General features: G+C 41.4%; 1 protein-coding gene and 2 long non-coding RNA genes across 6 annotated transcripts in view; 2 read left to right on the forward strand and 1 right to left on the reverse strand.

The window, feature by feature from the left end:
- The window catches only part of LOC120405863, a 106,356-nt gene that overhangs the window by 20,496 nt on the left and 60,190 nt on the right, over positions 1–25,670 (forward strand). The window lies entirely within an intron of this gene.
- Positions 1–25,670, reverse strand: part of ASB5 (ankyrin repeat and SOCS box containing 5) — a 69,357-nt gene that overhangs the window by 13,762 nt on the left and 29,925 nt on the right. Inside the window, exons 1-2 of one of the 4 annotated variants that reach the window (XM_039539722.1) lie at positions 23,037–23,242; positions 2,391–2,470 (exon numbers count right to left, since the gene is read on the reverse strand). In XM_039539722.1, the coding sequence (XP_039395656.1) occupies positions 2,391–2,470; positions 23,037–23,160 (204 nt within the window). In that variant the 5' untranslated portion in view covers positions 23,161–23,242. Of the gene's footprint in view, positions 1–2,390; positions 2,471–8,385; positions 8,502–15,161; positions 15,381–23,036; positions 23,243–25,670 lie in introns of those variants that run through there. The other 3 variants (XM_039539723.1, XM_039539724.1, XM_039539721.1) reach the window with 3 other exon arrangements.
- Positions 21,511–24,038, forward strand: LOC120405865. The gene is made up of 2 exons (XR_005598920.1): positions 21,511–21,714; positions 23,838–24,038. It is a non-coding gene; the product is annotated as an uncharacterized LOC120405865 (long non-coding RNA).

Consider the following 25,670-nt stretch of genomic DNA (forward strand, 5'->3'; position numbering starts at 1 on the left):
CTTAGTTCCTTGTGTCTCTTGCTCCCAGCTCCTCATGCACACTTCTTTCCTCTGGCTCCTCCTCCCTAGACTGGAGTGAGCTCCCCTTTTTATACCAGGTGCCTTGATTAGCCTGTCCTGATTGGCTGCAGGTGCTCCAATCAATGTAGCTCTCTCTGGTGCCTTTTAGAAAGTTCTTAATTGGCCCCAGGTGCCTTGATTAGCCTGGAGCAACTGCCATTTTGGTTCCCATGGTACTAGGGATTTGCTTAGCCTGGAGCTAACATACCTGCTCCTCAGTACTTTCCTGTAGCCATCCAGCCTTGCTCCATCATAATGGTTAGAAGCTGTCTTCTAATTTCCAGCCAGAATTTGTTCATGGCCAGTTTATATCCATGTGTTCTTGTGCCAGCAGTGTCCTTTAGTTTAAATTATTCACCCACCTGATGCATTTATAGAAAGCAATTATATTGCCTCTTAGTCTTCTTTTTGCTAGGCTAAACAAACCAAGCTCTTCCAGTCTCCTGTCATAAGATAGGCCCTCTATTCCCTTGATCATCCTAAAAGCAGCAGAGAGTCCTGTGGCACCTTGTTAGTCCTGCATCCGACGAAGTGAGTATTCACCCACGAAAGCTCATGCTCCAAAACGTCTGTTAGTCTATAAGGTGCCACAGGACTCTTTGCTGCTTTTACAGATCCAGACTAACACAGCTACCCCTCTGATACTTGATCATCCTAGTATCTCGCACCTGTTACAGTGTGAATTTATCTTTCTTGAACATGGGTGACCAGAATTGTACACAGTCAGGGGCGGCTCTAGCAATTTCGCTGCCCCAAGCACGGCGGCACGCTGCGGGGGGCGCTCTGCCGGTCGCCGGTCCTGCGGCTCTGATGGACCTCCTGCAGACGTGCCTGCGGAGGGTCCGCTGGTCCCGCGGCTCTCGTGGACCTCCCGCAGGCATGCCTGCGGATGCTCCACCGAAGCCGCGGGACCAGCGGACCCTCCGCAGGCACGCCTGCGGGAGGTCCACCGGAGCCGCCTGCCGCCCTCCCGGCATGCCGCCCCAAGCACGCGCTTGGCGTGCTGGGGCCTGGAGCCGCCCCTGTACACAGTATTCCAAATGAGATCTTACAGTGCCTTGTACAAAGGCATTAAAACGTCTCTGTTTCTACTAGAAATGCCTCATCTGATACATCCAAGGATTGCGTTTGTCTTTTACATAGCTGCATCGCATTGGTGGCTCATAGTCATCCTGTGATCGACTCCCACACCCAGGTGTCTCTCCTGCATTGCTTCCAAATGATGAGCCCCCCCCCCCCAATTAACAACAGAAATTCTTATGATTAGATCCTAGGTGCATGATCTTGCACTTTGTACTACTGAATTTCATCCCATTTCTGTTACTCCAGTCTTCAAAGTCATCCGGATCTTCCTGTATAATATTCCGATCCACCCTTGTGTTGACAATGCTTCACTGAAGCTAGCTTTGCATCATCAGCAAATTACTACATTGGCTTACACAGTATACTTTTTGTAGTACCGTTTAACAATGTTCCAGCAAGGGCTCTTATTTGATACCGTATTATAGTACTTAACTGCCAAATAGCAGGTTTGCTGTTACACTAACAGTAAAACTCCTGATTTTACTTTATCCCTTTGCTGTTACAAAATAATATTCAGTGTGCCTTTTTATTATTATTATTGCTGCTGTTCACTGGGCTATTTTCAATTAATTTTTCTGAAGAACTCCCAAGTCCTTCTCCTGATCAGTAGACAGGATGATTGCTTTGTTTAGTATGTACTAATCCGTTCTCCCACAGTAAGGGCTAGATATTCAGCTGGTGTAAACTGGCATAGCTATATTGATGTCAATGGATCAACATCAGTTTATATCAGCTGAGAAGGGAAGTCAGTGCAACTATGCTGATTTACACGAGCTGAGGATAAGGGTTATGTGCCTGTAGGCACAGCAGAGAGTAAGGGCTGGTGTATAAATTGTACCACCCAAGGAGTAATCCCAGGATGCACTGTACCTCTAAGACACTATTCTTCTTTAATTCTCCAAAACAAATGCTTTACTGTTCTTTTTTACAAAAATAAAGAAATAGCATCATTCTAGCCCTTAGAAGCAACCTTAAAGGAACAACAACATTTACAAGGAAACAGTTTTCATAGGTTTAATCTACCAAGGCTTCACAACAAATATATTTTAGAAAATCTCTTTAAAACCAGTAGGAAAATATCTTGAAATGTCTTTAAATTTTATAGTATCAAAGCTCCCAAATGAAAATACTTCTGCATTATTCACATGGAGACCGTAACAGAATAATCGTGCTATATTTACCTTTTGCTGGGTTGTCATTAAATAAGATAAAAAAGGAAAATGTTTTAAGAACCACATGGGCATTACCTGTGACAGTAAAGTTTTTAGAGAAAGGAGACGTCCTTGACTGGCTGCCTCATGCAGTGGTGAACGATCTGCCCAAGAACCTACAGAATAATAATATTTATTGAAAAAATTACAGCAATTGGAGAGATCTTAGAATGCACAGAACAAAACAGAAGTGGTTATGCTAAAAATAAAGTCAAAGGTTTTATTAAATGAATTATTCTCATTTTGGACTAAGTGTCTTAAATATATGTATTATTTCCTGGACACTACAAAGAGCAGACAGGCTACACTGAGTAATTCTGCAGTATGAAGGAGAAAAAGTTTCTACGTGGTATTTTTTATTAATGCATTTTAACAACTTCAGCAATATTCATGGTATTTGTCTACCAGAGCCTTTTATATTTTCTACAAAATGTTGTCTAGGTATATCAAATCTACCAGCTTCAACAGGAAACACAGACATATTGGACTGAATATTTGAAGCAAAAATGAGGACCACACACACCTTCAGAAACATTCCTGAAAAAAAAGGAAAAGCTGTTCTAAAAAAAAAATTTACAGTAAAATGTCTCTGGTTGATAAGACCAACCTGAAGCCTTCAACCCCCACTTTCCCCATGAAATCTACATGTAAGTCCCTGAGAAGAGAGTTCCCATGGTAGAAATAGGTTTTTAGGGCTAAATCCTTCCCCATGGACCAAATCCAAGTAGTTGTGCTTCTTGATGCAAGGATATTTTACAGGGCTTGGAAAGAAAACCCTAGCTTCCACTCCAAGCCACAGAACCACCCTGCTTCTTCTACTGAAGCCCAGTGTGCCCATTCTGTTGTGACCCTGTTCTACAGGGTTCAGCTCTACTTCATGGGCTTTTGCAGGGAATCCCATACTGGTGGATTCTCCAGTATACAGGCGATGAGAATCCCTGGCACAGGCTCTCAAAACTACTTGTTTTCCTCATCCAGCATAAGTTCCACTATATCTTAGCCGTTTGTGGCTGAAGAGAAAGAGGTGGGATTTGCCCCTTGGTTTCTAAATGGGAAGGAGTAATTGAGAACCCACTTTACCTTTTTTATGTATAACTTAGAGATGATGCACAGTTTGAGGGTTCTGTGAAAATCATGCTCATACTCTTATTGAAGAAAGGCAGACCACTGACTTAGGGGCAAATCCAGCCATCACTTCCACAGCCACAGAGGGCCCTCGCAGCAGAACTGGTTCAGTTCTGTTTCTTTGTGTAGGGAGTTAAGATTTGAGGGGCTCTGTAGAAATCCTCCTACACCTTTTTGTGGATCCTCTGCTGATTACTTCTATGAGAGGGCCTCAACTTAGGAGAGCTGCAGAATGCTCATGTACCTACTGGCCTGCAGCAACATTGCAGACACTTACCACATAGGGAGAGGATTCTTTTCTGCCTAATTGTCTGGGCTAGGTGCAGGATTTAGGATTTGGTTGTTATTCTGCAACATCTTGCAGGAAATTTAGGTTTGATTCTCAGTCCCATTTAGGTTTGATTCTTGCATCCAAAGAAGTGGGTATTCACCCACGAAAGCTCATGCTGCAAAACGTCTGTTAGTCTATAAGGTGCCACAAGACTCTTTGCTGCTTTTACAGTCCCATTTTCTTACTGCCTAGGCTCATTGATGCAGGAATACCACAAAAGCAGTTGCTCAGCACATGGGGTCAGAGAGACCACCATGTCATTGTCATTTAATAACAATCCCTTGATTGATTGATTTTTATTGAATAGATGCTGTGACTACTCAGAGAGTATTGCAATCAGTGTGAATTGCAATGGAACTTCAGCTCAACCCGTTGAACTATTCTATGGATTTGTTTGGTTATTGTTGTTATACAGTGTTGAAACCACAGAAAGTTAACAGCCTGTAGAAAATAGAGTTCCCTCTCCTCCATCACACTTTTTCCTCTTTCAATTCTCCCTCTGATCATCCTGTTTCTGAGTGATAAAGTTGTTATTGGAATTAATTGTATGAGAAAGGAGAACACGAAGTTGTAGACACAAGGTTTTGTAATATTACTGTACTGCATCACATATATTCCAGACATACTTTTCATCAAGCTGAATAGTTAATGTTGTCTGTCTTAAAATGGGAAGCTTCTATAAATTACCTGCCCATTTTTACTTTTTATGTAACTACTTAACAGTTGCAAAGGAATATGGTGCCTTACCAGTCTGCTAGGATTCTTTGAATGTGTCAATAACATAGTGAATAAAAGTAAACCAGTTGACATAGTTTATTTAGGCTTTCAAATGACCTTTGACAAGGTCCCTCACAGGAGGCTATTAAGAAACGGTGTAGTTATGAGTAAGAGGAAATGCATTACCATGGATCAAGAACTGGATAAGAGAGAGAAAAAAAGTAGAAATAAATTGTCAACTTTCATCATGGCAAAAAGTTAACAGGAGGGATGCCTCAAGATTCTGTTCTAGGATTGGAGTTTAATATATACATTAGTGATCTGGAAAAAGGCATGAGCAGAGATCTGGAAAAATATGCATATAACAAAATTACTTCAGGCTTGTCTACACTTAAAACGCTACAGCAGCACAACTGCACCGCTGTACCGCTTCAGTGTAGACACGACCTATCCCAACACAAGGGATTCTTCTGTCGGCATAGGTAATCCACCTCTCTGAGAGGCAAAAGGTAGGTCAACAAATGAATTCTTCTGTTGACCTAGCACTGTCTACACAGGGACTTAACTACACTGCTCAGACGTGTGGATTTTTCAGACTTCTGATGGATGTAGTGAAACTGAACTAATTTTTTAGTGTAGATCAAGCTTTAGCAAAGTCAAGTCCAGAAAGGACTTTGAGAAATTTCAGAGGGCACTACCCAAGCTTAGTGAATTGGCAACATGATGACATATGAAACTGAATGTTGATAATATGCAGAGTAATACACGTTGGAGGAAAAATACAAGCTGCTGATACATCTTACTGGGGTCTAACTTAACTGTATCAACTCAGGAAAACACTTGGGGATCACTGTAGACTGCTCAATTAAGATCTTGGCTTTGTCTACACTAGCACTTTTGTTGGCAAAACTTTTGTCAGTCAGGGATGTGAAAAACACCCCCCCGACCAACATAAGTTTGGACAGCGCTGTGTCAGTGGAAGATGCTCTTCCGCCGACATTGCTACTGCCGCTTTTTGGGAGTGGTTTAAATATGCCGGTGGGAGAGCGCTCTCCCCAGGGGCGGCTCTAGACCCCAGCGCGCCAAGCAGGCGCTTGGGGCGGCCGTTTCCCGGGGGGGCGGCATTTGGCTCCGGTTGAGCTCCCGCCGGCATGCCTGCGGCAGGTCCACCGGAGCCCGGACCGAGCGGACCTGCCGCAGGCATGACTGCGGCGGGTCCCGTCTTCCCGCGGCTCCGGTTGAGCTCCCGCAGGCATGACTGCGGCAGGTCAGCTGGTCCCGGGCTCCGCTGGACCTGCCGCAGGCATGCCGGCAGGAGCTCAACCGGAGCCGCGGGAAGAGGGGACCTGCCGCGGGACCGGGGAAGGGCGGCGCAGCGCTCCGCGCTGCTTGGGGCAGCCTACTTTCTAGAGCCGCCCCTGGCTCTCCCACTGGCATAGAGTGGCTATACAGGAGACCTTACAGTGGCACAACTGCAGCGGTACAGCTGTGCTGCTGTAAGGTCCATAGTGTAGACATATGTGCAGTTGTAGTGGGGAAAAAAAGCCAACAAAGTATGAGGATACATAAGGAATGGAATGGAGAATAATATGAAAAATATAGTGCTATTATATAAATCAGTGGTGTGCAGTACTTATCACCCCATCTCAAAAGGATATTGCAGCTTAAAGGGAGTTTAGTGGTGCGTGATGAGAATGACTACAGCCCTGGAAAAACTCATATGAAGAGATTGAGATTGCTTACTTTAGAAAGAAGATGAATAAGAGAGAACATGACAGAAGCATATGAAATGAGTGGTATAGAAAAGGCAGATCCGGAGTTTCTGTTTTCCTCTCATAACATGAGAGCAAGGGGACATTCAATGAAACTGAAGGGTGGATAATTCAAAACTGATAAAAGGAAATATTTTTTCATCCAACACGTGATTAGACTGTGGAACCCTCTGCCAAATGATAGCACTGAGACCAAGAACTCAGCAAGATTCAAAAAGAAATTGGATTTTTAGATGGATAGCAAGAATATTGAGTTATATTAATAAATACTAAAAACCAAAGTTTTACAAGTGATATAAAGCCTCATGCTTCAGGTCTTAAATTTGTCTTGAACTCATAGGAATGAGGAGGAGACTCCCCTATCCAACATCAACCTACTGTGGGACTTCTTGCACCTTCTTTTGGAGTATGTGGTGCTAGCCACTTCCTGAGACAGGATGTTGGATCAGATGGACCACAAGTCTGAGCCACTGTGGCAGTTCTGATTTTCCTATTAAGACAGCCATACTCTGCTATTCATTTTGGATGATTTGCTATAATTGGTTATACATATCCTCTCTATATATTATTTGATTTAAAGTTAAACTCATTTTGCAATTTTTATTTTTAGTGACAACAGCCAAGAGTTAAAAAAAAGGCGACTAGTGATTTTAGGTGCTTTAAGTTTTCAGTAACCACCTTGGAGACACCTTGAAGAGTTCTGATTTTCAGAAAGTGCTGCCTGTTCACCCCCTCAAACTCAAGCTCTTGTGAGGTATTTAAAATAGGGTACACAAAATCACCATTACTTTTGAAAATCTTGGCCAATATTTTTCTTTTTTTTTGTAGAATAAATAACTAGCACTAAAGTGAGTTAAGATCTCTAATAATGGTTACACCCACAAATCAGGTAGTAAGTAAAAGTTCTCTTCTTGTGGCTGAAAATGATTGTGCAAGAAAAATCAGAAGCCCGCATTTAGAGGCTGCTTTCAAAGGTCTGGCCTTATATCTCCATTTAAGAAAATTCTCTACTGTCTTTTGGTGGCCTATTCCATTGCCAATTTAATATGAAAGAAAGAAGTAAGAAGTACTGCAGTACTGTAGAAAATAAATCAGACAAAACCGTACATTGCACAAAGCATAAAAACATATTAAAAATCTTTTAAGAGATTTCTGATTGACTGCTGGTGCTATGGACATTTTAGATTTACAGCTGGACACAAAACAGAATATGGATATGCAGGTAGAATCTCTTTCTGCAATCCATGTTTGCCCCCATTTTTGCTTCCCTCACCTCCCTCTTCACATGTGCCCTCTTGGATTGCTTAGGAGAATGCCTGCTAATGTCATTACTTCAGTGACATGTGAGAATCAAATGATACTAGATTACATTCCAAGTTCTATTTTGCACCTAGACCTTCCCTCGGTTGCTGCCCACAAGAACAGTGAAATCCAACAGCTGATGGCTTCTGCTAAACCCATTAAATATAGAGTGCTTAGTTATGTGATTGCTTCCATTATAAACAGTGTACAGATATTAAAATTACTGCAGAAATATTCTGTGCAAATTAAGTTTAGAAAAATTCTTCCACTTTACAAGGATCTGCTTCTGCTTCCATTGAAGTCAATAGGAGTTTTGTCTTTAAGTCCGAGGACAGAATCAGCTTCCAAATCACTATCAGCCCAGCAAAATTGGGCCTTCCAGATAAAATATCAAAAGATGTCTTTAAAAAGCAACATTCTAACTTATTTAACTCATTGTTTTCTGCTGATTTCCAGTTTTGCAATTTCTGTTATCTAGAAAGTGTTAAGAACACGAACAAATGTACTAATTCATAATGCTGTCTAAGAGCAATATTAGCAAACAGATCTTACTCAAAACCTTTTAATCTATCAGGCCTCTACTGTTGTGGTCTGTTTTGATGCTAAACACAAGCTACCTCTCACTATATTTAGAAACAGCACTAGTTCCAAGCCATCTGGTATATAATTTACAGGGAACAGCAGCCTACACTGTTTTGTAAACATGAGAGAGAAATAGAATAAAAAAGAATTCATATTATTAAAAGACAAGAACAAAGAGTTATTTAAAAATTTCATACAGTACCTAAATCTCCATCTCCCCATGGTACTTCCAGCCAATTGCAATTATAAATTCTACTCATTTCTTTCAGTGTGAAAATAAAAATCCGTCTCCACTTGCTGGGGCCTGTTCTTAATACACTTCAGCCATGTTTGCAAGGAGATCAGCAGCTCCTTGTAATATGAACTTTCACCTCTAAAACCTTTCATCTCATAAATACAGTTCTGGAGGCATCAGCTTATGTGGCCACCAACTTTTTTTCTTATTAAAAAGCAGCAACTGCCATTTAATATAACTATATAAAAATGTTAACATATTGGGAATATTATTTTCCATTGGCCCTGATCCTGCAACATCTACACAAGTGAAACTTCGAATGAAATCAGTGGAAACTTTGCCTGAATAAGGACTGTAGGATCAAGCCATACTTACCCATCTTTTACCTTGTGGAATGAGATGAACTTATGAATAATAAATTATTTTACAGATATCCACTCAAATCATTATAAATATGTAGCCTAGTGCATGAAGATAAAGGCAGTGATCACACAGGCTGCTTTATTATATTGAATTAGTACATTTAAAAGCAAATGAGAAAGTTGCTGCTAGTTTGTGAGCTAGCCACAAGCAAATGTTGTTCTCATCAGTAAGAAAAACATGATTTTCTCCACCCCCCCCCCACCCTGCCCATTCTGGCTATCTTCTTGCAGCTCACTGTTGACTGGTAGTGGATCTTAATTATTAGGTTGTTAAATTGAATGTAGAGCTACATTTAGTATTCTTTTTCCAACTTTGAATGAACAAAGCAGGTTGACTTTTTACGGAAACTGATTTGAACCTTTTCTTTTTCACACACCCAGTGATGAGCTGCCAAAATATTAACAACAGGTTCCCTCCTCCTCACCTCACGAGGGGGGTCGTGCCCCCCCGGGGGGTCGTGCCCCATCCAACCCCCCATGTTCCTTGACACCCCCCACCCCAGGGACCCCTGACCCATCCCCCATTCCCTGTCCCCTGACTGCCCCCTGCTGCCCCATCCAACCCCTCCTCTCATTCTTGATGGCCCCCCGGGACCTCTGCCCCATCCAACCACCCCTTCTCTCCATCTCTGACTGCCCTCCACCACCTCATCCAACCCCTGCTCCTTCCTGACTGCCCCCCGGGACCCTTGCCCCCATTCAATCCCACTGTTCCCTGCCCTCTGACCACCCCGACCCCTATCCACCCCCTCACAACCCACCGAACACCCCCTCCCTGTTCCCTGCCCCCTTACCACACTGCCTGGGGCCTGGACCGGGTCCGCTCGGCCGGGACCGCGACCGCCGCCTGACTCCCCGGGCCAGGCCGGAGTCACTCGGCCAGCGCCATGGGGCCTGACTCCCTGAGCTGGGCCAGTGCCACGGGGCCCGGCACCACGGGGCCCGACTCCCCGAGCCGGGCCGGGCCGTAGCTGATCGGCCGGCACCGGGACCGGCGCTGTGGGTCCCGACTCCCCGAGCCGGGCTGGGCTGGCGCCGCTTGGCCGGGCCCAGCCCGAGCTGGGGGCACTCGGCCGTGGCCAGGGGGAGCCGGACTGGGCTGCGCGTGCCGTGCCTCTCTGGAGCCCCCCGCCCAGCTTACCTGCCTGCTCCTTGTTTCAGGCTTCCCGCGAACATTTGATTTGCGGGAAGCAGGGGAAGGGGAGGAGAAGGAGGGCGGAGCGTTCAGGGGAGAGAGGGAGGTGAGCTGGGGCTGGGGGCCGGGTGGACAGCTGCCTGAGCCTTTGTTAAATTTAAAAGCTTCTTTAGAACCGGTTGTCCTAGAACAACCGGTTCTAAAAAGGCTTCTAAATTTAACAACCGGTTCCTGCGAACCGGTGTGAACCGGCTGGAGCTCACCACTGCACATACCATAGTTTGAAAAAATATTCAAGTTAGCCAGTGTGGCATTTTTCAAAAATTATCAGTATGATTATTAGCAATCAGGTGGTACCCACAATGTGCTAGGCACTGTCCAGACACACAGGAAGGAGCATTTATAATCTAGTAATAAATTTAAGGACTCTAGAAATAAATTTAAGGAGAAACAAATGTATTTTTCAGTGGAATCTGCTGTAGCAAGCAATCTTGGTCTAAAATGTTAGTGAACAAAAGGTAGTTGGAGGAAAAATGGGATTTGGTTTTATGAAAAACAAGTGGCAATTCTGAAGCCATTCAAAAGCTAATGGCAGAAGCACTATGAAATAAATCATCACTACTTGTTCTAATGTAAGGCCTGATCCAAAGCTCACTGAAATCAATGGAAGCCTGTCAATTGACTTCAACAGGCTTTGTGTCAGGTTCGCACTTCCAGTCATTGCAGTTCAATATATTCTATTATTCTGTTTAATGGTTTATTAAAATGTGATATCTAAAACTTTCATATCTGGCTTATGGGTTCTCATATGCAGGGTTCTCATATTAAACAGGATGCTGCTTTAATGCACAAGGCAAAATTTTAGCATGGAGGCCAGGAAGGTCACCACCTATGTTTTTCTTCAAAATATTTGTTGGATTCCTCATAAAAATATTTTGCATGGTAGGGCTAACCACATGGTTTTAAACCTTTTTTCATTTGTGGACCTCTAAAAAATTTCAAATGAAAGTGCAGACCCCTTTGGAAATCTTGGACATAGTCTGCGGAACCCCAGGGTCCACGAATCACAGGTTGAAAACCACTGTTCTGTGGTAATGACAACCTTTGCAGACCTCTTAGACATAGCCGTCCGTGGACTGCAGGTTGAAAACCATTGGTGCTTTATCATGAATTTACCACAATCCCTGGGTAAGGGGCAGCAAGGCTCTTTCCACTCCCCATGTCTGCCTGCCCACATGAATGGGAGTAGTCTCATCACTGGGGCTTTGCTCCCCACTGTGGTGTGAGCAGCCCAGATAAGATATAAGGTGGCACCAATCCCAGGCCAAGATTTGGCTCTTAGTGCCTTCCATTAGAGTTTCTCCATCATTTTACAAGCATAGACCACAAAACTCAAAATAACCTGGATTATTATACACATTTTTAAACAACAGTTCAAGAGATAGGCGTAGAGAGATTAACTAGTTTGTCCAAAACCAAACCAGAGGACTGTGTCAAAGCCAAAAATAGAATATAGGTCTCCTGACCTCCAACTCTGTGCCTAAACCACCAAGATTATCTTTTCTTCCCCACCAGTACCTGTTGATTCTTCCTAGTACTGGCAATACAGTGGATTCCTCTTAATCCCGAGGTAGACTATCCAGACACTCCAGATAAAATTTCCTTATCCTAACCAAACCATGTTTCTGTGTTTTGGCCTTAAGAGATTAAGACTGGATGGACAGCCTGCAACTTTCTCTGCTTCTTGCCCACTCCTCAAAGGCCACACCTAACCTGGAGAATGCAATATCCCATCACAGAGATGGGTTGAAGTAGCAAAGTCTGTCTGAACTTCGCCAAACTTAAGGGATGTTTGAGTATGGGGTTTTGATTTGGTTGATTTCAAAATTTGCAGTCTGTGATCAGAGCTCATAAGATATGAAATGTCTTGCATTTGGGGCTCATTAGAAAGGGGCTCATATGTGCTGGACTCCACTAGCTGAGCATTGTGGGGCAATCAGGGGATTTGTTGGGGCGAGGGCAAAATGGCCTGAGAAAGTACAGGGGGAAACAGAGGTGCAAAAGAAAGTCACAGGGATATCTTCCATTTAAAACACTTTGCTTTACCATTATTATAATTTGTAGTGATGTAATTACTAAAGGATCAGGTCACAGCTCCACTGTGCTAGGTTCAGTACAAATATAGTAAACAGCAATCCCTGCTCCAAAGAGCTTACAGTCTAAAAAGTAGTCTGTCTTAGCCATAGCCATAGTGTTTAAGGCCAGAAGGGACCACCAGATCATCTGGTCTGACCTCCTGTATATCACAGGCCACCAACACCACCCAGCACCCAAACACTAACTTATCTAAAGATGGGCCAAAGAAGTCGTGTTTGGATCTCAATTAGTTTGAGCTGATGTTTGGGCTTCAGAATGGAGACCAAACTAGGGCTGTTTCAAGTATGGCTCTGACTGTGCTGTTCTTACAAGATGTTGGCACTGAATGGTGGAAATCTCACAAAATCAGATCATCTAGAATGGTGGAATTCTCATGAGATTAGTTATTCTTGTAAGACCTCTGCTATCTTAGTATGAAATCTCCCTAGAACTACTGTTTTTGCAAGATGCCACACCTATCCAAACTGAACAAGAGAAAAGAGCCCTTTCCACTTTTGGATCCAAACTTTTAGGCCAATGCTGAGCACTTTAAAAAAAATCCCGTCCTATCATTATATAAGTGGTGTCCATAGAGTCAGTAGAAGATAGTACAATATAAGAGCAATAAAACAGAAAAGTATAAGTGGGCTATATAGTTTATTATCGTGGGATAACAGTGTGATGCTCGCAGACGAGGTGCTAGCTCCTGCCAAAGCCCTAGGCCTCTCTGAACACTTACAAATACATAGCTGAAAGCTAGGCTAATTCACCTGTGTACTATATAAATAAAAGTGATGGTTAAATGAATAAGAATGTATTTGGTGTTTAAACTTCATGAAAACTAATGGGATGTTATGTGCATTATTTTCACTTATCTGTATCCTGCTATAATGTAATAGCAAACATTTCCCTGTAACTAAACAACTCAGCAAATGAGAAAGAAGTCTTGTATAATGCAAATGAAGAACTTTAACAGGAAAGTATTAATTCTTGTGCATTTGAAGCAAGTGGTCATTGTGTGTGATGCTCAGAGATCAAAGACTCTGAATGTGCTCCTCTCTCTGCCAATCAAAGAAAGAGTCTAAGTGGATAGTGACCCAGTCAGTTTGTTTTCTGTGAGAAGAAGCTCTAAGTATGGACTCAAGGGGAAAATTCTTCATCTCTGGACTGTTTGGAGTCTAACAGGGCAGAATAACTGAGTGAGAAGATGAAGATTCCCAGAGTTATTCTGGATAGCCCCAGGAGCGGTGCCACGGTTTTTGCCGCCCTAGGCAGCAGTGCTCCTCCTCTGAGCATTCGGCTGTGGGGGTCTTTCTGCTCCGCGTCTTCGGGACACTTTGGCGGCGGGTCCCGGAGCGAGTGAAGGACCCGCCGCCGAATTTCCGCCGAAGACCTGGAGTGGAAGGACTCCCCGCCACCGAATTTCCGCTGAGGGAGGCAAAATGCCGCCCCCAAATCCTGCCGCCCTAGGCGACCGCCTAGGGTCGCCTAGTGGGAGCGCCGGCCCTGGATAGGCCCTCAAAGACTTTTGGGAAATTGGCAGATTACTACATCTCTGCTACCATTTGAAATTATAGACTGCGACTCACCTGTACATATATTTTACCTGCTTTAACTGTTCAATAACTCTCATTTCTTTTTCTTAGATAAATACCTTTAGATAGTTTAGTATGGAATTGGCTACCAACATTGTCTTTGATGTGAGATCTAGGATGCAACTTGAGTGATTGGTCTCTTGGGACTGTAGTAACCTGGAATATTTATGATTTTTGGTGTAAGTGACCATTTATCACATAGTCCAGCTTGCCTGCATGGCAAGATAGACTGGAGAATCTAAGGGGACTGACTATGACTCCATTATAAGACAATTGTGGTACTTTGAGAGTTTGCATTGGTATTGGGTTGGCAAAATATAAATATAGAACATACCACCATTTTAGGGTGTCTGTCCTGAGACAGGCACTCATGGTCATGAGCCACTCCAGACAGCGTGACAAACAGTATACAGTATTTTGGGGTTATGTAGTTCAATGTTTCTTTCTACATAATTAACAAATAAAAGCTGATATTCAGTTTATACCAGCCATTTTTTCCTTTTATCTCCTCGGAAAAGGTGAGGTGTATTGCATTTTTCAATTTGTAGAAAACAGAAGTAGTGACTATAGCAGAAACAGTGAGTTGTACTTCTGTAGTCCATAAGAGATCAATGGAATCGTATTGGTGTAACTGTTAGTTGAAGTTGGCCCAATATTTTGTACTTCATTTTGTTGGAATTAATTTACTGCAGGTTTTACTTTATTACAATTGCACCACATACATTCAAAATTACCCTTCTCAAAAATATCGTCAGCATATATTCGTGATTGAGTTTACATATTTTATTTAACTATTACATCCACAATCTATGTTAAAAATATTAAGGTTGCAAAGTCAAACAACCAAAAGTTAGAAAATGCCAGATTGCCTGTGTATTTCTTAATGCAGTTCTACTGTGCATATGCATTGAGATACAGTCTTTAATTGCACCATCACATACTGTACTATTTTTTCACAAGAACCCTGCTGCATTCAGTGAACAGGCTGTTTTGTTTTTCTTTCAATCCTCCACATTCCGTGTGTGGCCCCAGGTTTTATTTAACACACACCTTCCCTGAATACAGAAATATTTATTTTGTCCTGGGTGTTTCTGTGGTGCTCTCCCCATAATATCCAAGTCCTTCACAATCATTAATGAATTTAACAACCCTGAGAGAATAGGTGGTGTTATTTTCCCCATTGTACAGGTGGGGAAGTGAGGAAGAGAGAGAGATTAAGGCCAAAATTGCCAAAAGTGTCCACTAATTTTAAGAGCTTCACCTGAGATACCTATGGTCTGATTTTTTTCAGAGTACTTAGTATTATGTTGCACTTTATATATTCATCACACAGCTCCAATCAGTTTCAATAGCACTTTGGCAAATCTGGACCCAGGTATATCTTGCTGGGCACCCAGAAAATGAGGAACACACAGTTAGTGGCCAGCTGTGAAAATACTGCTTTAAGTGACTTGCCTAGGATTATTGTGGCAGAGGTAGGGATAGAATCCAATTTGCCAGGATGGCATTCAACATCCTTAACCATCCTTTCTCTTCCAGCAAAGCCCTTCTTCATTCTTTATGCACCTTCCAAATTCTTCAACAAATGAGGCAAGTCTACAGCCTCTTTTACTACACAGTCCTGATTTGTTTCTAGAGCACTATCCATCCTGTGCACTGAATGAAGTAGACGTCCTGTGGGGAAAATAGTATGTGATCATGTAATTAAACACTGTATTAGAATGTACATGCACAAAGGGGTCAAATTAATGTTATACAGGCAACCTTAAAACTGGCATTCCTAACTTTTGAGTGCTTGGCTTTGTAACCTTAATGTATTTTTAACATATTGGGGTTTTTTTTAATGTAATCTATTTTTTTAAAACCCTGGAAAATAAAGAAATTCCATCCTGTGGAAGTATACTGACCCCCAGCTTGGGTCATCAGTAGGATTGGGACCTTTAGATCCACAGTACAGGCCTTAAGCTAATGGAGACACTGCTAGCAATATGGTAGTAGTAGGCTGTTATCATCTATGCGGACCAGTCATTGGAGGGGGAACAGACACTTTGCCTGTGTGTTTCAAAGCTATTTGCTGATAGCAGAGACAAGCTGAGACTGAAGACTCCTAGGTTCAATTTCAGGTTGTGGAAGGGAGTGTGGACTCATGGTTATAGACCCTTCGGCCCCATCCCCCTATCTGTCTCTGTCTCCCTCCCATCCTATCCATCCTCCCATTGTGGCTCCTGACCCCTTGCCGCTTTGCTCCTATCCAGTCCCCACCCTGACTCCCTCCCCTTCTGTTCCTATATACTCCATATCTCCTGGATCCTGTCCCTCTCCTCCACTGCATCTATATACTACCCTGCCCCCCGCCTCCTGGACTCTGCTCCTATCCAACAACTCCCCTGGTTCCTGTCCCCCCTCTCCTCTGCTTCCACCCAACATCTGACTCTTGCAAATTCTCCTTCTGCCCAAAACCCCCTATGAATTCCACTGTTGTTGCATCTTCCTTCTCTTCCTCACTACCTGAGCACCAGCAAAAGAGTAACAAAGGGCAGTGGTCCTGCTCTCAGTTCCAGTGTCCATTCTACAGTGGCCTGGAGAAGCAATTCTTGGGAAAGTCATGCTCGGCCCCTGTAACCCTAGGCTGGAGCATTCACTCTATGGGGATGGCAAATGCACAGTCTCTCATGAACTGTGAGGGGATGGATCATGCTCAGTGTAAATTAAATCTTCAGAATATTTAGCTGCCAAACTATAACTAGTGTCTACTGAGCATGTGCAAACTGCAATTTTTCAAAGACTTATAACTTGGCCAAGTTTGGGTGAATTTTCACAGTGATTCCAAAAGGTACACCTTCCCATGCCAAACTTTAAGTCCCTGCTCCAAACCATGAGGGCAACTAAATTGTTGCAACATTTTTTTATAAAATATATTTTTGCTAACCTCATTCTTAATCTTCTGAACCATTTTAGCTGAAATTTTCATAAATAAGTCACCTTGAGGCAGATGCCCAGCATGGGAAATTTCAGCCCAAATGGTTAAAGTTTGGCAAAGTTATGAGCAACTGAAACAGGGTTTCATAATGGCAAGTATCAGACAACCTTAAGAAAAGCAGCCTTACCAGCTCTACTTGGTGGGAGATAAATCTGTATATAATCTGTTGCATCATTTTCAGATGTAATAAATAAATGGATGTTTTTCTGATGTGTTTGTGACAGATATGGAAATATCCTGGACAAATCTTACTGAATTAAGTTAAAGATGTCACGCTGTCTGGAGTGGCTCATAACTGTGAGTGCCTGTCTCAGGGCAGACTGTCAGAAAACAAGAGCAGCCACCCAAAACTGATGGTAAATTCTAATATTAGATTTCACCAAGCCAGTAACAAATATCAACACCTGGATCACTATACCAGTCTTACCAAGGAGTCACAGACAGTCCCCGTAGCCTCTCCAGCATATCTTGCCACCCAGACAAACTGAACTAAGTGATAATGGTCACATAAAGCAAAAAATCACACCACATTAGGTTTCTCCCAATCTCAAGACACCAATCACTTACCCCTGATCAACTGATACTTCAGATCTTACACCAGAGACAACGCTGGCAGTCAATTCTATAGTAAACTTATAGGATAAGTTTATTAGCTAAGAAAAAAGAATGAGAGTTATTGAGAGGTTAAAGCAGGTAAAATATAATAACAGGTGAGTCAAAGTTTGTAAGTCCAAAATGATAGCAGAGATGTGGTAATTTGCAAGTTTCCCAAAAGTTTTCTCAGGACTACCCAGAATAACTACGGGGATCTCAGTTTTCTTGTTCAGTTATTCTGCCCATTAGAATCCAAATAGTCCAGAGATAAAGGATCTCTCTTTGAATCAGTACTTATAGCTTCTTTTCACCGACAACAATCTGACAAGTATCTGTACCCACACAATGGCCTATTGCTTTGAATTCATTTGCATTCAATGAGTTGTTTAGTCACAGGGATATACATAATGTAAATACCTGCCATTATAATAGGAATAGATAAGTAAAAACAATACAAGTAACATTCCATTAGTTTTCATGATGTTCTAACACACTTAAATCTAGGGTTATTTAATTACTAGGCATGCATCATATAAATGTAATGTAATAGAAAACAACAGGATATAGATCGGCAAAAACAATACAATTAACATTGCCTTTGATCTCTTAACACACAAGTGAATTAGCCTGAACATCTACTAATACATTTAACTTCTTTGATATTCACACACAAGTGAATTGGCCTATGGGTCTGGCCTGAGCTCGTCTGTCAGCGTCATAAAAAATATCTTAGGGCTATCTTAGGTCATAGTATTAAAATGCAAGTGTTTAAGTATTATCATGGGATAATTCAATGCCATGTAATGGCAGATAGCTAAAAAGTGACAAGTTTTTGAAGTGTTTATATACCAATGCTAGAAGTCTGGATGGATGAAGTAGAGTGCCTTGTATTACATGAGGATATCGATGTAATATGCATCACAGAAACTTGATGGAATGAGGATAATCAATGGGACATAGTAATACGAGGGTTCAAAATATATTGGAAGGACACAACAGGTCATGCTGGTTGGGGAGTGGCACTATATGTGAAAGAAAGCATAGAATCAAATGAAATAAAAATCATAAATGAACCAAACTGTACCAAGAGGTGAATATAGCTGGACCACTTGGTAATAGTGACCATAATATAATTAAATTTAACATCCCTGTGGCAGGGAAAACACCACAGCAGCCCAACACTGTAGCATTTAATTTCAGAAAGGTGAACTACACAAAAATGAGGAACAGGAATACTTGTGGCACCTTAGAGACTAACAAATTTATTTGAGCATAAGCTTTCGTGGGCTACAGCCCACTTCTTCGCATAGAATGGGCTGTTGCCCATGAAATCTTATGCTCAAATAAATTTGTTAGTCTCTAAGGTGCCACAAGTACTCCTGTTCTTTTTGCAGATACAGACTAACATGGCTGCTACTCTGAAACAAAAATGAGGAAGTTGCTTAAACAGAAATTAAAAGATACAGCGCCAAAAGTGAAATCCCTGCAAGCTTCATGGAAACTTTTTAAGGACACCATAATAGAGACTCAACTTAAATGTATACCCCCAAATAAAAAAACATAGTAAGAGAAGTGCCACTGTGGCTAAACAACAAAGTGAAAGAAGTAATGAGAGGCAGGAAGGCATCCTTTAAAAAGTAGAAGTTAAATCCTAGTGTGGAAAATAGAAAGGAGCATAAACTCTGGCAAATGAAGTGTAAAAATATAATTAGGAAGGCCAAAAAAGAATTTGAAAAACAGCGAGCCAAAGATTCAACAAGTAATAGCGATTTTTTTTAAGTACATCAGAAGCTGGAAGCCTGCTAAACAACTGTGAGGCCACTGGACGATCGAGATGCTAAAGGAGCACTCAAGGACAATAAGGTCATTGTGCGGAAACTAAATGAGTTCTTTGCATCAGTCTTCATGGCTGAGGATGTGAGGGAGATTCCCAAACCTAAGCCATTCTTTTTAGGTGAGAAATCTGAGGAACTGTTCCAGATTGAGGTGTCATTAGAGGAGGTTTTGGAACAAACTGATAAACTAAACAGTAATAAGTCACCAGGACCAGATGGTATTCACCCAAGAGTTCTGAAGAAACTCAAATGTGAAATTGCAGAACTACTAGCTGTAGTCTGTAACCTATCATTTAAATCAGCTTCTGTACCAAATGACTGGAGGATAGCTAATGTGATGCCAATTTTTTAAAAGGGCTCCAGAGGTGATCCCGGCAATTACAGGCCGGTAAACCTGACTTCAGTACCAGGCAAACTGTTTGAAACTATCGTAAAGAACACAATTGTCAGACACATAGATGAACATAATTTGTTGGGGAAGAGTCAACATGTTTTTTGTAAAGGGAAATCATGCCTCACCAATCTACTAGAATTCTTTGAGGGGGTCAACAAGCATGTGGACAAGGGGGAACCAGTGGATATAGTGTAGTTAGATTTTCAGAAAGCCTTTGACAAGGTCCCTCATAAAAGGCTCTTAAGCAAAGTAAGCTGTTATGGGATAAGAGGAAGGTCCTCTCATGGATTGGTAACTGGTTAAAAGATGGAAACAAAGGATGGGAATAAATGGTCAGTTTTCAGAATGGAGAGAGGTAAATAGTGGTGTCCCCCAGGGATCTGTACTGGGAGCAGTCCTATTCAACATATTCATAAATGGTCTGGAAGAAGGGGTAAACAGTGAGGTGGCAAAATTTGCAGATGATACAAAACTACTCAAGATAGTTAAGTCCCAGGCACACTGTGAAGAGCTACAAAAAGATTTCTCAAAACTGGGTGACTGGGCAAAAAAATGGCAGATGAAATTCAATGTAGATAAATGTAAAGTAATACACATTGGAAAACATAATCCCAGCTATACGTATAAAATGATGGGGTCTAAATTAGCTGTTACCACTGAAGAAAAAGATGTTGGAGTCATTGTGGCTAGTTCTCTGAAAACATCCACTCAATGTGTAGCGTCAGTCAAAAAAGCGAACAGAATGTTGGGAATCATTAAGAAACGGATGGATAATAAGACAGAAAATATCATATTGCCGCTATATATATCCATAGTACACCCACATCTTGAATATTGCATGCACAGTATGGTTGTCCCATCTGAAAAAAAGATACATTGGAATTGGAAAAGATTCAGAAAAGGGCAACAAAAATGATTAAGGGGATGGAACGGCTTCTATATGAGGAGAGATTAATAAGGCTGGGACTTTTCAGCTTGGAAAAGAAACGACTAAAGGGGGTATGATAGAGGTCTATAAAATCATGACTGGTGTGGAGAAACTAAATAAGGAAGTGTTATTTACACCTTCTCATAACACAAGAACACATTTCACCAAATGAAATTAATAGGCAGCAGGTTTAAAACAAACAAAAGGAAGTATTTCTTCACAGAATGCACAGTCAACCTGTGGAACTCTTTGCCAGAGGGTGTTGTGAAGGCCAAGACTATAACAGGGTTAAAAAAAGAACAAGATAAATTCATGGAGGATAGTACCATCAATGGCTATTAGCCAGGATGGGCATAGATGGTGTCCCTAACCTCTGTTTGTCAGAAGCTGAGATTGGGAGACGGAGAATGAATCACTTGATGATTTCCTGTTCTGTTCATTAGCTCTGGGGTACCTGGCATTGGTCACTGTTGGGAGACAGGATACTGGGCTAGATGGACATTTGGGCTGACCCAGTATGGCCATTCTTATGTTATGTTCTTATGATGATATGTAACTTCTTTTAAGAGAGAGGCAGGACTAATGTAAACACTAGGAAGTATTATGTGCTTCGAAGGCCTCTTTAAAATGGTGGAGCAAAGAAGACTGAACTTTCAGTTGAGTGGGGTTCCTAGGAAATACTTTGGAAGAAGGGAATGGAAATTACTCCATTTCGGAGCCATCCTTTTGAAGCTGCTCCTTGAAGAGAAACCTAATTGTCTGGCTGATTACCTATTCATGATCTCTTCCAAGGCGCAAACTGGATAAAGGAAGGATACAGTAACTCATGGGGTAGCTAGTCCTGAGAGAAAGCTGTTATGAACTGGTGACCACAGGAAAAATCCCTAATCACCAACCAGAGCCCTTCTTGGAGTTAGAGGGTGGTCTCTGGTTAGGTTATTCACATACAAGTAGGTTCTTTTGTTGTTTTTACTGTTTTCTGTCTAATGCTTTTGCCTTTAAGAATAAAAGTGCTCACTTAGGAAGACCTGTGTGGTAACTTAACTGTTGGGAATTATACCATTATTAGTCTCTGAAGAGAAAGCATAATGCAGATACAGGCCATGCAGGCAGTGTGCCTTGCTGGAGGATGTCACAATATAGTCGGAGGCCTGTGCAACCTGAAAACACTCTTGTCAAGAGGCAGAGAAATGCAGATCTGTGACTCTACCCCAGAGAGGTGATGGCTGAGGAGCCTAGAGTGGATGCCCTTGTTGAACCACAGAGGGGGAATACAGGTACATTTGCCCTGAATTGCCCTGGCAGTGTTTATATACCTTGGTCCAAAATATCTATCAGGAACATTGAATTCCCTTTTCCAGGTTTCTACATATGTACCACCAATGGACATATTATTAGTAAATACTCATTAATTATTATTATTATTTATTTTGTTTGTTTATTAGTATGCTGTTGCCCTTAAATAAATTAGAAAGCTTTCTTTAGTATTTAGAGAAAGTATAGTAGCTGCTACTTTTATTCTTGAATATATCTTAATTCTCAATATCGACACTAGTGACGGTTATCACCATAACACTATTTTAAGTATTCTTCTTACCTTTTGCTCCACTTCACAACTGTGTTTTTTACATATATATTCCAAATGTATTTGATATCCCCTTCAAGGTGTAAATTAACTGTCAATACTTTCCATTTTCCTTTTGTATCCTTTTTCTCCATTTTTTAACGTATTCTGTTCTATCAAATGCTTGCTTTTTTTTTCTAAAATCAACACGTCTTAAATTTTGATGTCCTTATTCTCCTTTTTTATCACTTTGATCCTAATTAGAGTATTATTACTATTTAAAAAAAAATTCTACCATGTTTATGCCTCCAATCATATATGTTAGTCCAGGCTCTCTCTGATAAGTGTTTCATTTTTCTAATTTCTGCTTTAACTATCATGTAACAAAGCAGTTCTATAATATTCCCATCATGTCCTCAAGCTTATTGTTTAAAATATCCCTCTCAAAATGTTCCAATGTATGTCCAGGTAATTTTAAATGCCTCTACATTCTATTTTTTTCTTTTCACAATTTTTCTTTTAATTTTAGTATTCAGCATCTTGTTACCTTTGAACAGACAATCTGTGGCAAAATCCTAAAATTAACATACTCTCTTCGGTATCTTTAATCTCCAAAGTGTCCTATCTTTTAGTTACTCCAAGCCTCTCTTTACATGTAGTTACTTATCCCTTTACATTATCTGATCTCTTGTAAACAGTCAGCCCTCAGCATTTAGTTACATTGACTTTTACTTCCCTGCTACAATTTGCATTAAACCTTGAACATCTGCACCACAAATAAGGCAGATAAACAAGAAAACGTATGGTGGATGAGTTTATAACATTACAAAATGTACAATAAAAAATTATAGCTGCATTATCTCTGTAGAAACTCATGCAAGTGTAATGCACTACTAGTAATTATTATAAGCATGCCTTTACGTTACAAATCAGATTACTGAAAAAAAATCATTTTAAAGTTAGTACGCTGCAACACTGGGTCAACCTGATATATTTTAGTGCACTGTCAGCTTGTGAAATGGCTGCTATACTAACCTTGGCTGGTCAGAATGCCCCAGCAAGCTTTTCGTTTTGCAGGACACTCCCCTATACTTTCTAGGCTTCTTTTTAGGAGATTCTGGTTAGTGCAGCTCCTCTGAATAGCAGTACTTGTGATCATAATTTCTTATTTTTTTCTCCTGCAAAGTCTGTGTATCATTAGTGCAGGTGCTCTAGTCAGAGGAACATTCACGGTGGATTTGTAGCTACTTTTTCCCCCCTTCAGATTTTCACAAAGGATCTTGTTGTACTTACTATAGAAGGTTACAACACTGAAATCCACAGTGAGTGCACAGTGGGGGAAGGGAAGGATAGCTCTAGCATTTTCTATTTTTAAAATGGAGAAAGAATCAGCTTAGCTACAGCATGAACCTTAACTATTTACATGATTTAAATGGAAAGAAGGTGGGTTGGTTTTTTTTTTAGTTAGACCAGAAAAGCAACTGCTTCTTAAAACACAACACAGTTCATGCTTTAATATGAGGTTTGCATACTAAGCAGCTCAAAATAGAAAAATATTATGAGTATGTTAATAAAAGAATTATGATTCTGATAAATAACAGCCTTAAACAGTGAACCCACCTCCCTCATAATAATACTGCCTCGTGACTGGCTTCAGTCACCTACAGCTCTGCAGTTGGTAAAGAATTTACTTAGAACTTGGAAATTATCCAACAAATGGAACACTAATTGTGTATGTAGAGCATAGTATTGTACTGACGTAAACTAGAAAACACTTCCTGAATAAACAAATGCTTTCACATGGCAGCAGAAACAGTGTAATTTATTATTTTGCAGGTTGTATCCAGATATGAAAGTAAGGTTGTAATCATTTCAAGGAGTCCTGAGTCACTAGTTTTTGACAACAGGGTAAATAGTAACAAGGACAACAAACTTGGAGCAAGACTTCTTTATGCGTACTGGCTTGTAATGCTGGAAACAAATCTGCATGTACAAGCAAAAGGACGCAACAGATCCCTAATAAAATGACAGCATGGATTAACTAGAGTAGTGCTCTTATTACAGTAGTGATATGTTGACTTGCAGTTTTAAAAAAACCACTTTTCTCACGGTCTTGTTTTATTAATGTACAGACTAACCCATTTATCAACACTTTTAAAATAACACTACTACTTTGGATTAATATTCTCTCTTTTATCTGGGAATCTCAAGGTACTTTACAAATATTAATTAATTAAGCCTCAGAACACCCCTGAGATGTTGTAATTATACCCATTTTACACATATATTCACAGAAATAAAAATAATTAAGCAAGTTATAACATTACAGTTCTCTATCAAATGTAGAAACATAAGATCATGTCCAAATTAAAGTATATGTGACTGTCCCACCACTCAATGAGCTGTTCTTATCTGTCTTGAAATTAAATTGTTTAGAAATGTCAAATTTAATTTTTGCCTCTTTTTTTCCTATATTTCCCTCAAACAGAACTTCTAAAAATAATAAAAAATAAGGGCTAGATTAAAGGTATCCGGTACAAGAGAGTAAGGGGTAGACATGGCAAAGGGCACAAGGGATAGATCCACAAAGGGGAGTGGGTCAGTCTGGACTGCTGTGGGGAGCCCCAGACCCTCCACCTGACTCGGGCACCCAGCCCCCCCAGCCCAGGCTTATTCCTATGCCGTTGTTGATGGTGGCAATGCCTTCAAAGCTGGGTGGCCAGAGAGCAGCAGCTGCTATGGGAGAGGTAAAGCAAATTTTGAGGTGGCCCCAGCAAGCCTCCCCCTAGAACCGCCTGTGGCTTCCTTAGGCACCCAACAGGAAATTGGATTGCTAACAATCCAGGAATGTCCTAGAGTCTCCCAGAATTAAAGATTAACCTTTAATTAAAAATTATGTCATGTGATGAATACATCCAACCAAAATTGGCAACCCTAATAGGAAATGCAAAGGGGGGGAGCCAAAGTCCTACCCCCAAAAGGAGTTAGGCATGTTCTAGAGGTGCCTCCTTCTGTTTGGGATTCACAGCTGTGAACCTCCTCCTGTTCTAAGGTGCCTAAGCCAGATCAGCCCTTTTCACAAAAAAACAAGGTAGGGGGCAATACCCCACCTGCCCATAGCCCAGTGGTTACAGCCCTGACCTAGAATATATGCAGCATGGGTTCAAATCTCTCTTTTGCCTGATGTGGAGCAGGGATTTGAACCCTGGTCTCTCACCTTCTAGGAGAATGTCCTAATCATGGAATTATAGCGTATTCTGGGGTAGGTCTCTGTCGCTCCTGTTGACGCTATTCTGTTTTGTATAAAATATTTAAATAGTCATTGGGCCAGAGAGAGTGGAATGAGAGTGACTATAGGCTGGTGGTTAGGGCACTCGCTAAGGAGGGGAGAGACCAAGGTTTAAGCCCCTGCTCCTCATCAAGCAGAGGAGGGATTTGAATGCATGTCTCCCACATCATCCTGGGGGACTTCTCTAACCACTGGACTATTAGGTAAAAAGGGACAGCACTATCAGTATTTTCAAAGAGGCCCAATCCAGTAGGTGGCCTCTGAGCACACCCACCCCACTGGCAAGATACAGGGGGAATGCTTAGTTTGTGACTCCAACCAGCTTTGTGCATATCCACAAGTAGAAATTTAGGCATCTAGGGATTATATTGACAGAAACA

The sequence above is a fragment of the Mauremys reevesii genome, linkage group 5, assembly GCF_016161935.1.
Source record: "Mauremys reevesii isolate NIE-2019 linkage group 5, ASM1616193v1, whole genome shotgun sequence".
Taxonomy (NCBI): domain Eukaryota; kingdom Metazoa; phylum Chordata; order Testudines; family Geoemydidae; genus Mauremys; species Mauremys reevesii.